Raw genomic sequence first — 22689 nt, forward strand, 5'->3', positions numbered from 1 at the left:
ATAAGGTAGGTCCATTCAGAAATCTGATGGCAGCAGGGAAGAAGCTGTTCTTCATTTGATTGGTATGTGTGTGTGTGTGTGTGTTTGAGTGTTGTTGAGTATTGTTGAGTGTGTGAGTGTGGTTGAGTGTGTTTGTGTGTGTGAGTGTGTTTGATGTGGAGTGCCGACCCTTAACCTATAAACCCCTGATGACAGGCTAGCGACCTGCTCCAGGAACAACGAGCTACAAGTACAGATGGATGTCTGACCTATGCACTGTCAGGATGCAGCAAAGTTGAGAGAGAGAGCAATGTGATGACACCTTTCCCCCACCCCGTGCCTCCACAATGGTCATGTAATGATACTTTCAGCCTAGACTATTCAAGTGAATCATACTGGGAAAGGCACTGGTGCATGATTAAATCCAGGGATCTGTACCTCAAAGCCAGTCCAAACCTGAAGTAAAGTGGGATGGAAATTCAAGGAGGTCGAAGAAATTTTTGGGTATGAGAAACAGGTAAAAATGGTCACCTTGACCCCCCCCAGGTGATCTTTAGTTCCAAGCTCCAGCGCTTCCATTTTTGAAAGGCTACCACGGACAAAAGGTTGCCCCGTTTTTGCCGACAGTCACTGCTAAGATTTGAAAAGGGCAGCATCGGTTCTATTGAGTTCTAAAAGCCTCGAGTAAAAGAAGCGTATCAATTGGAGTTCCACTTATGGCACCACCGGCCTTTTCTGCACAATGGTGGCCTTTCGCCAGTCCCGGTGATAACAGGGTTGTATAAACACAAATGCAAATGGTTTGACAAAGAGAGCAACGATATAATCTGATTCCTCTGTCAAACAATGACCGCAGGTTCCAACTTCAACAGAAACTCATTCTTCAGATGCAAAGCAGTGCCAACAAATGCCTTGCCTACATTCACATATTGACATTCTCAGCGCAATTTTCCCCAAAAAATGACCAAGGCCAGAATTCTCCGATCTTGCTCACCCCGCTGCCAGTGAGCATGGAGAATTCGGTGCTCAACCAAATCGCCGTTCATTGCAGCGGGACTGGAGAATCCCAGCCGTGGGCGAGGTCAGAGAATTCTGGCCTAAGTGTCATTTCGGGCGAGAAAACGGGTGCGATGCCAGCACGAAGTGGATCACCATCTTCTCGCACGTGGCCATTTTTTTGGGAGAGGGCGCATGTTTTGCACCAGTTTGGAGAGGGGCGTGGCCTAAACACGCCGTCTTGTCTGGTTTCACAGAGATTGGGCGCCATTTTAAAGGGCGCCCTGATCTCAAAGTGAAATTGAAGACCCCCCTTCCTTGCCTAATGGACATTGAGACCCAACCCCTCTGATTGGCATAATTTCCCCCGCCAACATAGATCGCTGGCCTGAAATCCCCACCCCAGCCCATACATAGATGGTGGGCATTGGGGCTCTCCCGGTGGGTCCCGCCCTTTTACGCCTCACTGTCTTGACACTGCCTCCTGAAATCCTGGCAGTGCCAACCTGGCAGCCATGTCCCCCACCCACCCGGGATCTTCAATGGCCTCTGAGCCTCCTGGCATGACCATCTCGACTGGACTCCATTTATGTAGACCAGTTATGATTCACGCGGAGTTCGCACAAAGATCGGAGAGTCCTGGGAGCAGAGAGAATCTGACCTGAAATATTTCAATCTACTAATCTGTTTCATGTCCTCGCTGGGTCAGGACCAGATTACGTTAGCGTGCAGGGGACTGAGAGAATACCAAAGGGGGTTCTCGCTGGCGCTAAATAGGCTAGGCCCCGACCCCGTGATTTTCCAACCGCGCACGGCCCCAGGGCGATCTGTGCATGAGCGCACGGGGCCGGAGAATCGCCCTCTCTTATTAAATTGAATTAATATGATTTGAATTTGATTCAGTTCACTTGCTCGGACGTATTAAATCGACAGCTCAACATAAGTGTTGGAGTTTGTTTGTTGGTTTGTTGTGAATGTGGCAGTAGAGACTAAGGGGACCTAAACCCCTCGCCAGTTTTGCCAATCTTCTGCATTCACTCTGGTGGAACCTCCATCGACCCCTTAAGTGGACAAAATGTCAGCAAAGGGAATGGGTAGGAATTGGGATTCTCTCCATTGGGAGCTCCCATTCCTTTGGCTCTGCTGGATTTCCATTCCTGGGGTGGGCGGGGTGGGGGGGCGTGGGTAGGTCGACTCGGTGAAATGTCCTGGAGCAGTGCACCTATCTTGGGGAAAAAAGCACCCTGAATGGCGCACCTTTCTCTCCAGGCGAGCGTTTGTGGGACAGAATCTGGCCTGTCGACCAGGACACAGATTGGAGGTGGCCAACAGGGCTGCTGAGACCTGAGGCAGGCTGGTTAAAAGGCCCACCTCGGTTCTCTGGAATTTAGTCCCGGTTGTCATCTTGCACATTAGGCCTTCTAGACCTCACCCCTCACCCACTTCACACCCCCAATCACTCCCCAGGCCCATACATGCCTACTCATGCCAAGCCACACAGCCCCAATCCATCCCCATGATCCCTTATAGACCCTATGCCAATTTAGAGCCAACTCAAGCTAACCAACCCACATGATCTCTTATAGCCCCTATGGTAACCTAGTGCCAACCCAAGACCTCACCCATCCCCATGTCCCCTTGTAACCCCTATGCAAACTTTAGTGCCAACTCGTATCAACCCATGACCCCCCTCACCATCCTTTGCCCTTGCTCCATTCATGCCAACTCACCCAGTATCCACTACAACCACATCTCATTGGCCATGCTGAGATGAAATAAAATAAAGTTCTAAATATTTATCACATACTTCACTATATGAAAATACTCTCCCATTCATGAAAGCCCATTTAACACATTTAAATACCATCCAGTAATTAATCCCTTATAAAACAAATATTTGTATCAATAACTTCACATCAAAGACAGCTAATTCTTTAGTAATCACTTTGAAGTGTCAATGAAACTATCAACCAACTAAATAGCCCACCCGCTCTTCAATGGTGGCAATGCTAGGTTGTGGAAAGCAACCAGTCATTAACAATGCTATAATGATACCACTTAGCGTTACGTCAACAAACAGCTATTGAAACTGCTAGAATAGATTTTTTTATAACTCTCAGGCATAGGAATACAGTTTTGTTCTAATTTTTAAAGGGCTGACCATTTAAATAACTTGATCACTCTGCAGTTCTGCATTCCTTACCCACCCTTCTATTGCAACCACAACCTCTCTAAAGATTTATAATCCACACAGTGCAGAAAAGAACTGTCCTATTGTGAAAATGGTCCTGCATGAACTGAGCACTGAGTCCAAATGGCCCTCCTATGTTCAGATTTCCCTCATGTGTGACTCACGTCCCGCTTTCTTTCTCCTGCTGGTGAAATGGGAATCTATTGGGAATGGGGTTGGGACTTTACGATCCGGGGTCCCACCCTCCATTTTTAAAGGTCCCCGAAGTTTCCGCAGCTTGGCAAAAATCGAGCCCGAGTTATCGGTGGAGGGTGTCACACGCAGTGAGGTTACAGGTGTGTTGGCAGATGTGGACCCCACTGGTAGCAGTCCAGCCTGGACATATCTGAAGAATTACGAAGGTGATATTAAGAAAACGAGAAAAAAATCAGCATTGGCCTTCTACCTGAGGAAACATGGCTAGGGCTGTCGGAATCCGGGGAGGACAGGTGCTCAGAGTTTCCAGATATGTGTCATTAGTGGTGTTTGTGTCTGTCTAACCCACACTAATTAGGTGCCCCCTCGCTGTACAGTTGACTGGCACAATCATGGTGTAATCCTTTGCAATCACATTCAAAAAGGTTTTGGCCCCATGTTACCCTTTAATAAGGCTTGCTGTACACTGTACAGTATTTTGGACGGTGATGCGACAGCTGATGTGATCAAATGTGTTTATCCAACTACCGTGTGCATCACCTGAACATGGTTTTGCATAATTGAGGATGTTAATGTTCCCTGGTGTGACGTTCGTGAAGTTTATTTATTAGTGTCACAAGTAGGCTGACATTAACAATGCAATGAAGTCACTGAGAAAATCCAGAAGGAGGCCATTTAGGTCTCTGCTTGATTTTGTAAAGACCTTTAGTAGGTATTTGGAGACTTTTTATTGTTTTAAAGTTTATTTATTAGTCACAAGTAGGCTTATATTAACGATGAAATGTGAAAATCCCCTAGTCGTCACACTCTGGCACCTGTTCGGGTACACTGAGGGAGAATTTAGCATGGCCAATGCACCTAACCAGCACGTCTTTCGGACTGTGAGAGAGCACCCGGAGGAAACCCACACAGACACGGGGAGAACGTGCAAACCTCACACAGACAGTGACCCGAGGCTGGAATCTAACCCAGGGCCCTGGTACTCTGAGGCAGCAGTGCTAACCACCGTGCCACCATGCTACCCCACTAAGCACCAGCAGAACTTCAAAACGTTCTGCAAACAATTTCCCTGGAAGATAGTAGCACAAAGAATGCAGGACCGCAATTGAACTGTGGAAGTGCAGGAGAGTTTCTGATTGGGGCTGTCTAGATGGTATGAGTTAAATGTATTGGTGTTAGCATCATGCTGACTGGAAAACTAGGCCTGTGATTTAACCCTGAGCACTTGCATTTTAGACATTATGGGTGGGATTTTTCGGCCGCGCTCGCCCCCGAAATTCCCGCCCAAGGTCAGCGGACCTTTGCATGGTCCGCCTCCGCCCCTTATGATTCCCGTGGTGGGTGGGATGGGAACATTCCACCCTGTGTTTCCCATTGTCCTGGCAAGGCATCACATTGCCGCTTCAGTGTGTCCACAACACCACATTCCCCATTTGTTTGGAATAGCTCATTGCCACATATTGCACTGACAGCTGCGGTAACAGATGAAGGTTCCTGCCATTTCTGTGCTGTTCCAATTTGAACAGAACTAAGAAACTAACTTCAAATCTTTCAAACCTCTGTGACCTACATTCCGCCTCCAATCTAAATGTCAAACGCTCTTCACTGCCGTTTGCAACAACCCTTGCGCTCCTCAACGTTGCGTTCAAAATTCTCATTACTCTTTTTCACTCCACCTTATCCTGGGGAATGGCGCGAGGCTGATTTCAACATTCATGATCTGATTTGAATCTCTTTAGTGACCTCTGGACGGTATTGTCCGAGTTCACTTGGATTTCCAACCTCACCGGTGAAGATTCACAACAGGAGGGATCACAGATGGTCTTCAGCGACAGGGTTAGCATCCTTACAGATGCTGCCAGACCTGCTGAGATTTTCCAGCATTTTCTCTTTTGGTTAGGGTTAGGGGGACCAGGCATGATGGCCTCGCCAGTAGGGCCAGAGGCCGTTGAGGCCCCCCACCACCCCCCCTTCCCCCCCCATCCCCCTTACCGGGAGATCAGGTGCAGGGGGTTGCTCCTAGGGCAGTGCCAGCCTGATACCCTGGATCTGCCCACTATGCGCCGGGGCACTGCCAGCCTGGCACACTGGCAGTGCCAAGGGGGGTGGAGTCTGAGAGGCGGGGGAAGGTAGGAGGGGAGGGGAGGGAGGGGGGATTCAGCATCTGGGGGGGATGGGGGTTAGTGATGCCATCAGGAGGCTGGCAAGCCGGGGTGGGGGAGGGGTGGGGTGGTGAGGATGTCATCCAATCAGCATATGTACAATGGCCCCGTGAACTCTCTGCTGCTGACTTCCCCAGCGGGTTTAGGCTCCACCCACCCCTCCGACTGGTGTGAATCCAGTGACGGCCTCTGTGTTGCGTGGAGTGCCATAAATTCACAGAAAATGGGTGTGAAAACCCCCTGTTCTCCCACCAGTCGGACACACTGATTTTTTGGGGGGAAAGTCACCCTCCTCGAGTTTCATTGCCGAGAGTAAGGTGAAGCCAAGTGTCAACAGTGAAAGGAGCGCCTGGCAACCTGGGCACCCCACCCACCCGCCCCTCCAACTGTGAACATCAAAGGATGTGTGGGTGGTGGGGAAAAATGGTTTCGAGGTAGATGATCAGCCATGATCTGTTTGAATGGCAAAACAGGCTCGAGGGGCTGAATGGCCTGCTTCTGCTATGTTTCTGGGGCAAGTCTGTCGCAAGTCTATCAATGTGTGGAGAAGCTGCCTCACAGCATTTGCAGTTCAGAGTTCCAGGCTCACTGTAACCCTGATAATCATGGTGGGCAACTAGGGGATTTTCACAGTAACTTCATTGCAGTGTTAATGTAAGCCTACTTGTGACAGAAATAAATAAACTTTAAACTGATGGCATACCCCCTATCCCAGAGGTGAAAGAGCAGTAACTCTTACACAGTACCCACTGCTGTGGGGTGGCAACACAAGAGATTCCTCCCTCTTTTCACGAAGACACTCTCTCTTTCACCATGGGGCGGCACAGTGGTTAGCACTGCTGCCTCACAATGCCAGGGACCCGGGTTCAATTCCCGGCTTGGGTCACTGTCTGTGTGGAGTTTGCTATATCCAGCCGCCTCTTGAATACATTCAATGTTATCACGAGTAGGCTTACATTAACACTGCAATGAAGTTACTGTGAAAATCCCTTAGTCGCCACACTCCGGCACCTGTTCGGATACACTGAGGGAGAATTTAGCATGGCCAATGTACGTGTCGGCGTGGGTTTCCTCCGGGTGCTCCGGTTTCCTCCCACAGTCTCAAAGACGTGCGGGTTAGGGTGCATTGACCTGATCGGGCACCGGAATGTGGCGACGAGGGGAATTCCACAGTAATTTCATTGGAGTGTTAATGTCAGCCTTACTTGTGACTAATAAATAAACTTTAATTATGGGCAGCAGAGGAAGAAATCCACTGTGATACGTGGCGATGCATTATGTCAATAGTTGCCAAATGAGAAATATCACCGCACAGATGCACAGAGAGATTGGAAGGGAGATGTTCAACTTCATTCCCCGTGGGGCATGCTGGCAGCGGATGGTGGGAAAGTGCAGACTCCCAGCTGGTGACTTTCCATCCATGAAATTTTATGACCATTATCTCAGGGCCAGGAGTGGGCAGTTTCCCAGTGTGTGTTCCCACTTGGCTCGGAGTATTCAAGTGGAAAATCTGCTCTCTGATTCGAGACGTATGAAAGGCGAGGATGATACTTACAGGGACAAATCAATTGGATATGGTCAGTTTCCAATGGACAGAGTCCATTGACACTGTCTACACTTCCCGCTGCCTCGGCAAAGCAGCCAGCATAATTAAGGACCCCACGCACCCCGGACATTCTCTCTTCCACCTTCTTCCTTCGGGAAAAAGATACAAAAGTCCGAGGTCATGTACCAACCGACTCAAGAACAGCTTCTTCCCTGCTGCTGTCAGACTTTTGAATGGACTTACCTTGCATTAAGTTGACCTTTCTCTACACCCCAGCTATGACTGTAATACGACATTCTGCATTCTCTCCTTTCCTTCTCTATGAACGGTATGCTTTGTCTGCATAACGCACAAGAAACAATACTTTTCACTGTATACTAATACATGTGACAAAAATCAAATCAAATCAAAAAGTTTAATTCAGTCCAAATATGCCCCAGGTTAACAGACTTTGAGGTTCATTGGGATCTTTATTTCCCATAGTTCAGATTCTGCAAAGTTAGGTTTCCTCCAGGTTCTCCGGTTTCCTCCCACAGTCTGAACGACATGCTGGTTAGGTGCATTGGCCATGCTAAATTCTCCCTCAGTGTACCTGAACAGGTGCCGGAGTGTGACGACTAAGGGATTTTCACAGTAACTTCATTGCAGTGTTAATGTAAGCCTACTCGTGATAACATTGAATGTATTCAAAAGGCGGCTGGATATAGCACGTAGGGTGAATGGGATCAAAGGTTATGGGGAAAAAGCAGGATTAGGCTATTAAGTTGGATGACCAGCCATAATCATAATGAATGGTGGAGCAGGCTCGAAGGGCCAAATGGCCTTCTCCTATCTTCTATGTTTCTATGTTTAAGAAGTTGGTGTCTTGTTGTATTTGGTACATCGCATGTTACACTATGTTGCACTTAAGTGCAAGGAAGAGAAGATATGGCATAATATTAGCCATTGAAAAGGATGAGTCCACACTTTGGAAGGTGTTGGTTGTACATGGAGGGCTCACTGGTACACTGGTGATGGATGGGGTTTGGCCTGTATATGGGCCCTGGGCAGGGTTTAGCCTGTATATGGGCCCTGGAGTTTCACATTGATCACAGTCCCACAGTGGATCACTTGTCCTTTGGGTTGACCATCCTCTGGAACCCAATAAGTGTGTGATTTGGGGTATGGCAGAAGCTCTCATGATAGAGAAGCGGGTTGAGGGGGCAAAAGCCGTTGTAGGGGAGGTCTAACCTTCCACCATCTCTTTATAGAGGTCCGGATAAACACTCCAACTCCTGCTGTCTCTGCAAAGGAAAGTTTTCTATAAAATACTCTGAAGGCTGGAAATCTGAACTTAAAACAGAAATATAACAGGTCTGGTGGCATCTGTGGAGAGAGAAACAGAGTTAGCATTCCAATATGACTCTTCTTTGGAACTCTCTGGTGTTCTGAAGAAGGGTCATATTGGATTCAAAGCAATGTTAACTCAGTTTCTCTCTCCAAAGTAAAAAATAGTGGAATGGTCTCTTTGGCTTCCCATCTTCTTCCACCATGAGGAGGAATTTCTTCAGCCAGAGCGTGGTGAAAGTGTGGAATTCATTGTCTCAGCAGGATGTCGAGGCCAGGTCATTGAGTGTATTTAAGACAAAGATCGATAGGTTCTTGATTGGTAAAAGAAAAAGAACAGTACAGCACAGGAACAGGCCCTTTGGTCTTCCAAGCCTGTGCCGATCATGTTGTCCTATCTAGACCAACTGCCTGTATCCCTCTATTCCCCTGTTCATGTGTCCATCCAGTTAAGTCTTAAATGTCACTAACATGTCTGCCTCAACCACCTCAGTTGGCAGTGCATTCCAGGTCCCCACCACGCTCTGTGTAAAAAACTTGCCCCGCACATCTCCACTGAACCTTTCCCCCCTTATGAATTTGTGCTTCCTTGTAATTGTCATTTCTGCCCTGGGAAAAAAACTTCCAACTGTTCACCTTATCTGTGCCCCTCATAATTTTATAAACTTCTATCAGGTCACCCTCAGCCTCCGAGCTTCCAGGGAGAACAATCCCAGTTTATTCAATCTCTCCTCATAGCTAATACCCTCCAGACAACATCTTGGTAAACCTTTTCTGTACTCTCTCCAAAGTCTCCACTTCCTTCTGGTAGTGTGGTGACCAGAATTGGACACAGTATTCCAAATGTGGCCAAACCAACGTTTTATATAACTGCAACATAATTTGCCAACTTTTATACTCGATGCCCCGGCCGATGAAGGCAAGCATTCCACATGCTTTCTTCACCACCTTTTCCACCTGTGCTGCCACTTTTAAGGATCTATGGACTTATACTCCCAAATCGCTCTGTGTGTCTATGCTCCTGATTGTTCTGCCATTTATTTTATAGCTCCCATCTGAATTGGATCTACCAAAATGTATCACCTTGCATTTGTCCGGATTAAATTCTAGCTGCCATTTCTCCACCCAATTTTCCAGCCTATCTATATCCTGCTGTATTATCTGACAATCTTCATCACTATCCGCAACTCCAGCAATCTTAGTATCATCCGCAAACTTGCTAATCAGGCCAGCTACATTTTCTTCCAAGCCGTTTATATATATGACAAACATTATAGCACTGATCCCTGCGGAACACCACTTGTAACAGACCTCCATTCAGAAAAACACCCTCCCACCTCTATCCTCTGTCCTCTATGGCCAAGCCAGTTCTGAATCCATCTAGCTACTTCACCCTTGATCCCGTGAGATTTAACCTTTTGCACCAACCTGCCATGAGGGACCTTGTCAAATGCTTTACTAAAGTCCACGTAGACAACATCCACAGCCCTTCCCTTGTCAATCATTTTTGTCACCTCCTCAAAAAACTCAATCAAATTTGTGAGACCTCCCTCGTACAAAAACCATGCTGTCTGTCGCTAAGAAGACCATTCAGTTCCAAATGTGTATAGATCCTATCTCTAAGAATCTTCTCCAGCAATTTCACTATCACTGACATCAAGCTCACTGGCCTATAATTACCCGGGTTATCCTTGCTGCCCTTCTTAAGTAAAGATCAAAGGTTACGGGGGAAAGGTGGGAGAATGGGGTTGAGAAACTTATCAGCCATGATTGAATGGCAGAGCAGACTCGACGGGCCGATTGGCTCATTCTGCTCCTATATCTTAGGGTCTTAAATTTATCTGATGGCTTCCTTGCTCCGGTCACAGTTAAGGTGGTAGCAGAAGTCTCATGATACCATTGGATAATGTCACTGGCCCACATATTGCATGCTTAAGGAAGGATCCTGGCCGGTTTAAAGAGATTGCCTTTGTTGCCTGTGTTAAAATGTAAGATAGTGGGTCAAAGATAGAACATTGGTGTGTAAGTCACCGGGCTTTGAACTGCTTACCCACCCAATTCTAGTGAAACAGACAGGTTTGAAGTCAAAATAAAAATCAAATTACTGCGGATGCAGGAATCTGAAACCTAAAGAGAAAACACTGGAAAATCTCAGCAGGTCTGGCAGCGTCTGTAAGGAGAGAAAAGAGCTGACGTTTCGAGTCCAGATGGCCCTTTATCAAAGCTAAAAGGCACAGAAAGTGGGAGATATTTATACTTCAGGGGGAGGGAATGAAAGACGAGTCATAGCCACAAAGTCCAGGGGAAAGGCTGCTAATGGCTGTCCATAGAGTGAATAGAAGGTGTGAAAGGCCAAACAGCAGAGAAGCTTCTGGACTCGAAACATCAGCTCTTTTCTCTCCTTACAGATGCTGCCAGACCTGCTAAGATTTTCTAACATTTTCCCTTAAGGTTTGAAGTCGAACCCTTGTGTGTACCATTCTCTCGGACGGCGATGTTATGTCAAAAGGAAGCTTCTATTATCGGGCATATTAATTTTTCTCCTGTATATGCAGGCTTTTTATGCTTCATCTATTTGTATTTTTCAGGATTGACAAGTCCACCGTGGCTGCCTTGAGACAGAGGTGAGTAGCATGCATGTGTACATTGACCTCGTTGGCATTTGATATTGGGCAAGTCAATCTGTTATAGTTGGCATGATGCCACCTTATCAGGTCAGAATGTTATGTAATGGTCCTCCGTGCTGTTTTTGTTGTGTTTGACCGAATATTCTGCAATCTCCAACCTCTTGTCAGTTGGCTTACTTACATGATCTTGAAGTCTGATTTTTTTTTTAACACAATTTGTAAAGCAGGGATTTGCGGGGGGGGGGAATTGTGTTGTTTGCTATAAAATAGTTTGATGTATTGACCCCTTGACAACCATCCCCAGGAAGCTGCCATCATTCTTTGCCACCGGATATAATTATCTGGTGTTTCACAAGTGTGGAGATGCCGGCGTTGGACTGGGGTGGGCACAGTAAGAAGTCTCACAACACCAGGTTAAAGTCCAACAGGTTAATCTGGAATCATGAGCTTCCGGAACGCTGCTCACACTCACCTGATGAAGGAGCAGCGATCTGAAAGCTCGTGATTCCAAATAAACCTGTTGGACTTTAACCTGGCGTTGTGAGACTTCTTACTGTGCCCACCCCAGTCCAACGCCGGCACCTCCACATCATGGCTACCATCGACACCACAAACCACCAGCTCAAAGTGGAGAGGATCTCCAAGAAGGTCCACTCACCTGATTAAGGAGCAGCGCTCCAAAAGCTCGTGATTCCAAATGGACCTGTTAGACTTTAACCTGGTGTTGTGAGACTTCTTAATGTTTCACAGAGTTTATTGTTTGGCTAATGTCATATTAAAACCATGGGCCATTGCCGCAGGTGGGATATTCCAGCCCCACTAATGGTGACCTCCGCCCCTCCCTCCATGGTGGGTTCCCTGGTGGCAGATTGTGCAAGCCATGGAAAAAGCCATTGACATCAGCAGGAATCAACTACTCCACAGTGGGCAAAGCCAAAGCATGTCATGGGGGATGGGGGGAGGTGGGGTGGGGGGGGGTCGAAAGAACTCCTCCGAGACCGGTGTCCCTTCACCAAATTCAGATTTATTTATATAGTCAGCAACACTCAGGTAGGTACTTCCTCGTACAGGGTACAAACCCTGAGTCCCAATAACCCTGATACTCCACATTATATACACATGCAGGGTTCCCTGATTGCACAAGCCATTGCTGCCTTAATCTGGGAGCTCGTATTCTAAGAGGGCCAAGTTATGGGCCTTGTTGAAGTCATTGCAGGGGGTGATCCCACCCTTTAAATATTTTTAAATAGGTAAGCAAGGAGGAGAAAGGTTACGGGGAGGTAGGTGGGAATGAGGGGATGAAGTTACAGTCAGATCAGCCTTGATCTTAGGTTGATTGGCTGTGCAAAATTGACCCTAGTGTCAGGGGATTAGCAGGGTAAATATCAGGGGTTATGGGAATAGGGCCTGGGTGGGATTGTGGTCGGTGCAGACTCAATGGGCCGAATGGCCCCCTTCTGCACTGTAGGGATTCTATGAATGGCGGAGCAGGCCCGAGGGGCCGAATGGCCTACACCTGTTCCTAATCTGTATGTTTGTATGATCTCCTTGATTTCCAGTGGTCTCCAACCACATTTACGACCCTTTAGAACCAAGACGAGGAGGACTTTCTCCAGCTGGAGGGTGGTGAATCGATGGAACTCATTGCCACAGAAACTTCGGAGGCCAGGTCATTGACTGTATCTGAGACAGCGATAGATAGGTGCTGGATTGGTAAGGGGATGAAAGGTTATAGGGAAAAGGCAGGAGAATGGGATTGAGGAACTTATCAGCCGTGATTGAATGGTGGAGCAAACTCAATGGGCCGAATGGCCTAATTCTGCTCCTATATTTTATGGTCTGATGGAATTCTATCCTGGGAATGTATTTTCTGTCTGGTGCTATTCCTGTATGAATACTCAAACTGATTTATAAACCTTGCTGTGTGAATTGTTTATATCATGGGCATTAACCCAGTTGAACCTGTTAAAAATAATCTGGATAGTGACGCAGGTTCCCGCGCGATTTCTGCCTGATTAATAGTGGGATTCTGTGTGGAATGAAATTAAATACTGCATAAGGTCACAGAATTTGAAATGTAAATGAGCGTACAAAGTGGATTCGGATAACACCCATAACTCAACTCTACATTCAAGTTTTGGAGATTTTATTTACTGGTTTGGAGGCAAACCTGTCCACAATAAGAAGTATCTATGTTAGTCTGGAGTTTTGCATTAAGTCTTGCATTTGAAACTGGTCAGTAAATACCATATACCCATAAATAGTTTCACTGTAGAACCATGCCAATGGCACAGCTTACTAAGCCGTAATGAGAATGGGGTAAAGCGACCATAACTGGTGAGCAACTCTGAGGAGACAGAAATCGTTAAAAGGATTTAAAAGTCTCTTTAATGACCTGCATGGTGGTGCAGTGGTTAGCGTTGCTGCCTCATAGTACGAGGGACCCAGGTTCGATTCCCAGCTTGGGTCACCGTCTGTGCGGAATTTGCATGTGTCAGCGTGGGTTTCCTCTGGGTGCTCTGGTTTCCTTCCACAGTCCGAAAGACGAGCTGGTTAGGTGCGTTGGCCGTGCTAAATTCTCCCTCAGTGTACCCGAACAGGCGCCGGAGTGTGGCGGCTCGGGGATTTTCACAGTAACTTCATTTGAGTATTAATGTAAACCTACTTGTGACACTAACAAAAAAACTCTAACTTAGCCCAGTGAGCCTGCTGTGCCGTACAGACAGATCGTGGCTGATCATCTATCTTTCAACCTTTTATCCCCACTACCCTCAAATCCCTTGATGTTTATAGGATAGAGTCATCGAATCCCTACAATGCAGAAGAGGCCATTCGGCCCATTGAGTTTGCACTGACTCTCTGACAGGGCATCTTACCCAGGCCCTCTACCCCATTCTATCCCTATAACCCCCACCCATCCCTGTAATCCACCTAACTTACGCATCTTTGGACTGTGGGAGGAAACTGGATCACCTGGAGGAAACTCATGCAGACATGAGTAATGCCATTGCAGCAATAGTGTAAGCCTACTTGTGACACTAGTAAATAAACTTTATTTTAGATTCTTAAATCTACCTGAAGTTAAAGTTTATTTATTAGTGCCACAAGCAGGCTTACATTAACACTGCAATGAAGTTACTGTGAAAATCCTCTGGTCGCCACACTCTGGCGCCTGTTCGGGTTACACTGAGGGAGAATTTAGCATGGCCAATGCACCCTAACCAACACGTCTTTCGGACTATGGGAGGAAACCGGAGCACCCGGAGGAAACCCACGCAGACACGGGGAGAATGTGCGAACTCCACACAGACAGTGACCCGAGGCCAGGAATCGAACCCAGGTCCCTGGCGCTGTGAGGCAGCAGTGCTAACCACTGTGCCACTGCGCCGCCCTTCGAGATGCATTGCTGTGCTGGTGAAGTGACCTGATCTTGCTGGGTAAGTCTGCAGCGGTGGGATGGAGACTGTGAGAATGTCAGTAATCGACACTCGCGCCTGCAGCAGAACATTTTTTTGCTGGTATGTTTCCAATCGAGCAGTGGAATGCCAGGAGTTGCTCCACTGTGATTTGTGCTGTGGGTGTCTTAATGATGGGCGCAACAGGACAGCTTCCAGCTGGACAGGCTGGTGATTCTGAGTGTGACTTATCGGAGCAGATTGTTTTAGGCTTGTCTGAAAAGGCAGAACATTCATGTTCAAGTTTAAGTTTATTTATTCGTGTCACAAGTAGGCTTACATTAACACTGCAATGGAGCTACTATGAAAATCCCCTAGTTGCCACATTCCGGTGCCTGTTCGGGTACACTGAAGGAGAATTTAGCATGGCCAATGCACCTAACCAGCACGTCTTTTGGACTGTGGGAGGAAACCGGAGCACCCGGAGGAAACCCACGCAGACACTGGGAGAATGTGCAGACTCTGCACAGAGAGTGACCCAAGCTGGGGATTGAACCCAGGTCCCTGGTGCTGTGAGGCAGCAGTGCTAACCACTGTGCACCATACTACCAGTCATGTCCCTGTCAATCGAAAAATCAGCCCTGCCCTTACATCACGGAAATAAGTGCAGTATTAAGAGGCTGGGGAAAAACCTTGTTGGTAAGAAAATAGTATGTTAACATTCGCATCCGAAATTCATTAAGCCACCTCACATATCTTATGTCAATCCATTTCCGAAAATAAAGAATGTAAGGGGTTAACAAGCAGCATGTTTCTCCTGCGTCTTGTTCAGTACATTTAACAGAAGGGAGCTCAAAGTTATCTCTTTTATGTGACGTACAGGCTCCCTTTGCTTCTGATCTCCCATACATTTGTACATTTATTTTTCAGGCTTATTGGCTTTCTCCTATGTGTCAAACCATTTCTGAGCCAGGAAGGAAGGAAGTAGCCTGTTCCCGAGCCTCTGTCAATGTTCCCCCTCATATGGCATCTATCTAAGAGGTAGTGCCAAAGTGCTTTTGCTCCTCTGTAGAACTCGTTAGTCTCCACAGAGCTGAACCTTCCCAGGGATTGAACTGTCTTTGTGCCTTGCGTCAGGTTGTCACTGAATGCTTCTCTCTTTATGAGGCGAGAGTGACTGCCCTTGACATCAAGGCTGCATCTGGCCAAGTGTGGCATCAGGGAGCCTTAGCAAAACTGGAGTCAATGGGAATCGGGGGGGAAACCTTCCACTGGTTGGAGTCAAACCTGGCACAAAGGAAGATGGTTGTGTCGGCTGGAGGTCAATCATCTCAGCTCCAGGACGTCTCTGCAGGAGTTCCTCAGGTGTCCTAGGCCCAACCACCTTCAGCTGCTTCATCAATAATTTCCCTCAGTCGTAAGGTCAGAAGTGGAGATGTTCACCGATGATTGCACAATGTTCGGTATCATTTGCAACTCCTCAGATACTGAATCAGTCCATATCCAAATCCAACAAGACCTGGATAACATTCAGACTTGGACTGAGAGGTGACAACTAATATTCTGCCACACAAGTGTCAGGAAATGGCCATCTCCACAGAATCTAACCATCGCCTCTTGACATTCAATGGCGTTGCCATCACTGAATCCCTCATTATCAACATCCTGGGGGTTACCATTGACCAGAAACTGAACTGGACTAATCATATAAATACTGTGGTAACAACAGCAGGTCAGAGACTAGGAATCCTGCAATGCGTAACTCACCTCCTGACTCCCCAAAGCCTGTACACCATCGACAAGGCAGAAGTCTGGAATGTGATGGAAGACTTTCTACTTGTCTGGATGAGTGCAGCTTCAGCAGCCTCAGGCGATTGTCTGTGTGGAGTTTGCACGTTCTCCCCGTGTCTGCGTGAGGTTCCTCCGGGTGCTCCGGTTTCCTGCCACCGTCCAAAGATGTGCGGGTTAGGTGGGTTGGCTGTGCTAAATTGCTCCTTAGTGTCGGGGGATTAGCAGGGTAAATATGTGGGGTTACAGGGAACAGGACCTGGATCGTTATCGGTGCAGACTCAATGGGCCGAATGGCCTCCTTCTGCACTGTAGGGATTCTATGATACTCTATCATTCTATGACTGCAGTGGTTCAAGAAGGCAGATTGTCACCACCTTTTCAAAGGGTAATTAGGGATGGGCAATTAATGCTGGCCTGGCCAGTGATGCACACATCCCATACACAAATAAGAAAAATAAATAACTTATCTTTCACTCCAAACTCCACCATCCATGTGCCCCTGATAATTGAGGTTTGGTTGAAGGTGGGGGGAGGTACTCCACACACCAGTGCACTTACACACTGCACCAGCATTCCAACAGTCCAAAGATCCAAAGCGGTGGCACAGTGGTTAGCAAAGCTGCCTCACAGCTCCAGGGACCTGGGTTCGATTCCTGGATTGGGTCACTGTCTGTGTGGCGTTTGCACATGCTCCCCATGTCTGCGTGGGTTTCCTCCGGGTGCTCTGGTTTCCTCCCACAGTCCAAAGTTGTGTTAGGTGGATTGGCCATGCTAAATTGCCCCGTAATGTCCCAGGATGTGTAGGTTAAAGGGATTAGCAAGATAAATGCGTGGGGTTGTGGGGATAGGACCTTGGGTGGGATTATTGTCGGTGCACTCGATGGGCCGAATGGCCTCCTTCTGTACTGTAGGTATTCTATCTCCTTCAGTGATTCGTGACAAGTTAATAAAATGTCTCCGGCTATGTAATGTGATCTGCAATCCTTTCCCAGAACGAGTTGTGGGAGCAGATTCAATATTAACTTTCAAAAGGGAACTGGATCTCAATGGAGAAAAAAATTTGCAGGCCTTTTGCAAAATGGCAGTGAGGTAGGCCGAATCACATAGTTCTGTCAGAGAGCTAGTACAGGTGTGGTGGGCCAAAAGGCCTCCTTTGTATGATTCCAGCTGATTTGTAATCGCCACTGACCGGAATTCTCCGATCTTGCCCGCGGCTGGGATTCTCCAGCCCCGCTGCAGTGAATGAAGTTTTGCCTCAGCGCCAGATTCTCCGTTCTCGGTGGCAGCGGGGGCAGGGCGAACAACATCGGAAAATCCCGGTCACTGTGTTAAAACCTTTCATTCCCTGAAAGTTGCTTTGAACGTGGAGTCAAAGTGAAAATGCTTAAGGTTGGACAACCCAAATACCATCTGGGGATAGGATGCTATTCTTGAATACTGCACTCATCTCAAAACATCTGTGGAAGTAAAGATCCTATTTAGGGGACAGGGTGGTGCAGTGAGAGAGCACACTGTCCTTTCACTTCTCTGTTTTGGGTTTGAATTCAGCCCATACGGTATGGGTTAAACCCTCTGCCCACAAGTCCCAATGTTGGTGCCTATTTTTTAACATGACACGGCTTTGCAACACAATTCCATTAGAGTGATTTTGATTTGATTTATTATTATTGTCACATGTATTAACATGCAGTGAAAAATATTGTTTCTTGAGCACTATACAAAGCATACCGTTCATAAAGAAGGAAACAAGAGAGTGCAGAATGTAGTGTTACAGTCATAGCTAGGGTATAGAGAAAGATCAACTTAATGCAAGGTAAGTCCATTCAAAAGTCTTGACAGCAGCAGGGAAGAAGCTGTTCTTGAGTCGGTTGGTACGTGACCGCAGACTTTTGTATCTTTTTCCCGACAGAAGAAGGTCGAAGAGAGTGTGTCCGGGGTGTGTGGAGTCCTTAATTATGCTGGCTGCTTTGCCGAGGCAGCGGGAAGTGTAGACAGAGTCAATGGATGGGAGACTGGTTTGCGTGATGGACTGGGCTACATTCACGACCTTTGGTAGTTCCTTGCGGTCTTGGGCAGAGCAGGAGCCATACCAAGCTGTGATACAACCAGAAAGAATGCTTTCTATGGTGCATCTGTAAAAGTTGGTGAGAGTCGTAGCTGACATGCCAAATTTCCTTAGTCTTCTGAGAAAGTAGAGGCGTTGGTGGGCTTTCTTAACTATAGTGTTGGCTTGGAGGGACCAGGACAGGTTGTTGGTGGTCTGGACACCTAAAAACCTGAAGCTCTCGATTGGGTGGGCCTCACGGAGACAAGGCTTGACAATGGTCACCAGGTGATGTGGAACAGGCCACACAAGAGAGTAACAACGCACCTTTTGCTGCAGAGTAGACAAGCTTGACTCTATGGCCAGAATTCTCCGGTCTTGCACGCCCCACCACCAGCGAGAATGGAGAATTTGGCACTCAGCCAAATTTCCATTCACCGCAGCGGGACCGGAGTATCCCAGCCGAAGGTGAGGTCAGAGAATTCCGGCCTACATCCACCTAACCCGGGAGGGCTTGATGCCGGAACACTCAGGCTGTAACATCACGGCCGTTCATGCTGGCCGGATTTTCCCGTCCCGCCGCAGTGAATGGAGATTTGGCTGGGCGCCAGATTTTACAACACTCGCTGCAGCAGGAGTATGGCGTGAACAACCGATAAGATTCATAGAATCATAGAAATCATAGAAACCCTACAGTGCAGAAAGAGGCCATTCGGCCCATCGAGTCTGCACCGACCACAATCCCACCCAAGCCCTACCCCCACATATTTACCCGCTAATCCCTCTAACCTACGCATCTCAGGACTCTAAGGGGCAATTTTTAACCTGGCCAATCAACCTAACCCGCACATCTTTGGACTGTGGGAGGAAACCGGAGCACCCGGAGGAAACCCACGCAGACACGAGGAGAATGTGCAAACTCCACACAGACAGTGACCCGAGCTGGGAATCGAACCCAGGACCCTGGAGCTGTGAAGCAGCAGTGCTAACCACTGTGCTACCGTGCCCGATTGTGCCCGAACAATCCTCATTTTCATCTGCATAAAATATAAGAAAATAAATCTTTTTTTAAAAAATGTGACTTCAGCTTGTTTCTTGGAGCATCTGGGAGTTTTACTGATCAGTTTATAGTTTAAGTTTATTTATTAGCGTCACAAGTAAGGCTTACATTAACACCGCAATGAAGTTACTGTGATAATCCCCTGGTCGCCACACTCCCTCTGGTACACTGAGGGAGAATTTAGCATGGCCAATGCACTTAACCAGCGTGTCTTTTGGATTGTGGGAGGAAACCAAAGAACCCAAAGGAAACTCATGCAGACACGGGGAGAATGTTCAGACTCCACAAGTGTAAGTGACCCAAGCCAGAAATCGAATGCAGGTCCCTGGCGCTATGAGGCAGCAGTGCTAACCACTGTGTCACCATGCCGCCCCTATCCTTTACTAAGTGCAGTTGTCTTTGTTAAAATCTTAATGAGCCGTGCCTCTGGGAGCCAGTAAATGCTCAAAGTTTGCAGTTGCACTTGTCAATCCATATTGATTGATTCATTTCCAGCTTTGACAACCCACACCTTGGAATAGATTCTACCTATTATGGATGTTAGGCTCGTGGGTTAGTAGTTGCCTTGGCTGGATTTGTCACTCTTTTTAACCTCCAGCCCTGCTGGTCCAGTCCTTTAGTGGAGGCAGTGGTCTAGTGATATTATCACTGGACTAGCAATCCTGATATCAGGGGAACCCAGGTTCAAATCCCGCCACAGCAGATGAATTCAATATTTTAAAAATCTGGAATTAAAAGTCTAATCATGACCGTGAGACCATTTTTGTGCAAACCCATCTGGTTCACTAATGTCCTTTAGGGAAGGAAATCTGCCGTCCTTACCTGGTCTGACCTACATGTGACTCCAGACTCACAGCAATGTGTTGGACTCTTAAATGCCCTCTGAAATGATAGGCAGTTAGGGATTACTAGAAACAGGAGGAGGCCATTTGGCCCTTCAAGGCTCCTCTGCCATTCATTTTGATTATCGCTGATCATCAAATTCAACATCCTGATCCCCCCTTTCCCCCGTATCCCTTGATCCCTTTAGCCCCAAGAACTATATCTAATTTCTTCTTGAAATCAGACAAGGTTTTGGCCTCTACTACTTGCTGTGATAGTGAATTCCACACGTTCACCACCCTCTGGGTGAAGAAATTTCTCCTCACCTCAGTCCTAACAGGTTTACCCCTTATCCTCAAACTATGACCCCTAGTTCTGGACTCCCCCACCATTGGGAGCATTATTTTTGAATCTACCCTGCCCAGCCAGCGGCGCCCACATCCCATAAATGATTAAAGGGGATGACTCGTTCTGGTTGCTATAAGTTGAAATGTTGCAAGCTTGTTCTTGTAGCAAATCTCTCCCCATGTCTAAATGCAAATTGTCACTAGGTTAATGGTATAGTGAAGCCATTGTGTCAGCCAATGAGTTGGAGGTGGTTTCATCACATAGAGTTTGCAGCACAGAATCTGGCCGTTCGGCCCAACCCATCTATACTGGTGTTTAGGTCATTGAGTGTCTTTAAGACAGAGATAGTTAGGTTCTTGATTAATAAGGGGATCAGTGGTTATGGGGAAAAGGCAGGAGAATGGGGATGAAAAAAAAACAGCCATGATTGAATGGCGGAGCAGACTCGATGGGCCGAGTGGCCTAATTCTGCTCCTATGTCTTATGTTCTTATGCTCCGTACATGCCTCCTCCTACCCAACTTCATGTAATTTTCATCTGCGCAACCATTCATTTCTCTCTCTTTCAGACTCTCACCTAAGTCTCCCTTATCAACATCTATGCTGTTCATTTCAATTACTCCTCATAGGAACAAATTCCACATTCTAACCACTGTCTGGGTAAAGAAGTTTATAACACTGGCTTTTTGTTTGATGACAAAAGCACAGGCAATTTCCTGCCCTAATTCCCTTAAGAGCCATTTCGACACATTTGCAAAAAATATACAGATCTCCCGATACTAAGCACTCAATAAAACCCGCATGCACCAGGGTAACCAGGAAGAAGAAATTGCCTTCTCCCAGATTTGGTATGTAATCTCCTGTTAAACAACCAGTGAACTTTAATCGTCTAATAAAGGTTACCGCACTTAGATTTAGAGTCACACTGAGTAAATGGTAGCTTATTGATGACTGGTATATATTTTGTTTAACTGGGCTAAATATTAGTCTCATTTTGCTAACTGCTGCACAGAAATGGACACAGTGAGTGACCAGACCAGACTTTACTGACTTATTAGAACATCGGATGGATGGCACAGTGGTTAGCACTGCTGCCTCACGGCGCCAGGGACCCAGGTTCGATTCCCACCTCAGATGACTGTGTGGAGTTTGCACGTTCTCCCCGTGTCTGCATGGGTTTCCTGCCACACTCCAAAGATGTGCGGGTTAGGTGGATTGACCATGCTAAATTGCCCCTTAATGTCCAAAGGTATGCAGATTAGGTGGATTGGCATTGCTAAATTGCCCCTTAGTGTCCAAAGATGTGCAGGTTAGGTGGATTAGCCATGCTATATTGTCCCTTAGTGTCCAAAGATGTGCAGGTTAGGTGGATTGGCCATGATAAATGTGCAAGGTTACAGGATAGGGTGGGGGGAGGTAGGCCTGGAAACTATGCTCTTTCAGAGAGTCGGTGCAGACTCGATGGGCCAAATTGCCTCCTTCTGCACTGTAGAGATTCTATGGATCTTTGAAACTTTTGGGCACAGGAGGCCATTCGACCCATCATATCTGTGTCAGCTGAGAAAGAACTTTCCAGCCTAAGCCCCCTTTCCCAGTTTTTGGTCCATAGCCTTGTTGGTTACGTCACTTCAAGTGCACAGCCAAATATTTTATAAATACTTTGAATGTTTCGACCTTTACCACCCTTTCAAACAGTAAGTTCCAGACAGTCACCAAATGTACCTAAGTAGCAATTATGTTTTTTGAAATATATTAATTCTTCTTGATTTTCTTTTTGTAATATATAGCAGAAACTATTGTGAAATTAGTCACCTTGGCAGTAAGAACTGAAAAAACAGAATATTTTTGAAAAGACATGAACTTTCTAAGCGTCAATGCTCACTGAGTTTTGAGTGCACTCGTACTAAGGAGGACATTCTGGCGTTGGAGGCTTGCATTAATAGCACAGAGGATCACAAGAATTGAAAAGATTCTCCTCTGACGAGAGGCTGTGTAAATTGAGCAAGTACTCCAGGGATTCAGAAGAGTGACAGCTGATCTAATCGAAATATACCGGGCGCGATCTTACCGGCCGTTCATGCCACGTTCTCACCGCAGCGAAGTAGGAGAATTTGGTGGCCAGCCAAACCTCCGTTCATTGCAGAGGGATGGGAAAATCCCACCAACATGAATAAGACCATATGACCATAAGATATAGGAGCAGAGTTA

General features: G+C 47.0%; 2 protein-coding genes across 5 annotated transcripts in view; one reads left to right on the forward strand and one right to left on the reverse strand.

Moving 5' to 3' along the window:
- The window catches only part of exo5 (exonuclease 5), a 449516-nt gene that overhangs the window by 74065 nt on the left and 352762 nt on the right, over positions 1-22689 (reverse strand). The gene's annotated exons all lie outside the window — the stretch shown is intronic.
- LOC144501264 (rap1 GTPase-activating protein 2-like) overlaps positions 1-22689 on the forward strand; it is a 361906-nt gene that overhangs the window by 24223 nt on the left and 314994 nt on the right. For all 4 annotated transcript variants that reach the window (XM_078224781.1, XM_078224802.1, XM_078224785.1 and 1 more), the window contains exon 2: positions 10984-11019. In XM_078224781.1, the coding sequence (XP_078080907.1) occupies positions 10984-11019 (36 nt within the window). The remainder of the gene's footprint in view (positions 1-10983; positions 11020-22689) is intronic.

Source organism: Mustelus asterias, chromosome 12 (genome assembly GCF_964213995.1).
Source record: "Mustelus asterias chromosome 12, sMusAst1.hap1.1, whole genome shotgun sequence".
Classification (NCBI taxonomy): domain Eukaryota; kingdom Metazoa; phylum Chordata; class Chondrichthyes; order Carcharhiniformes; family Triakidae; genus Mustelus; species Mustelus asterias.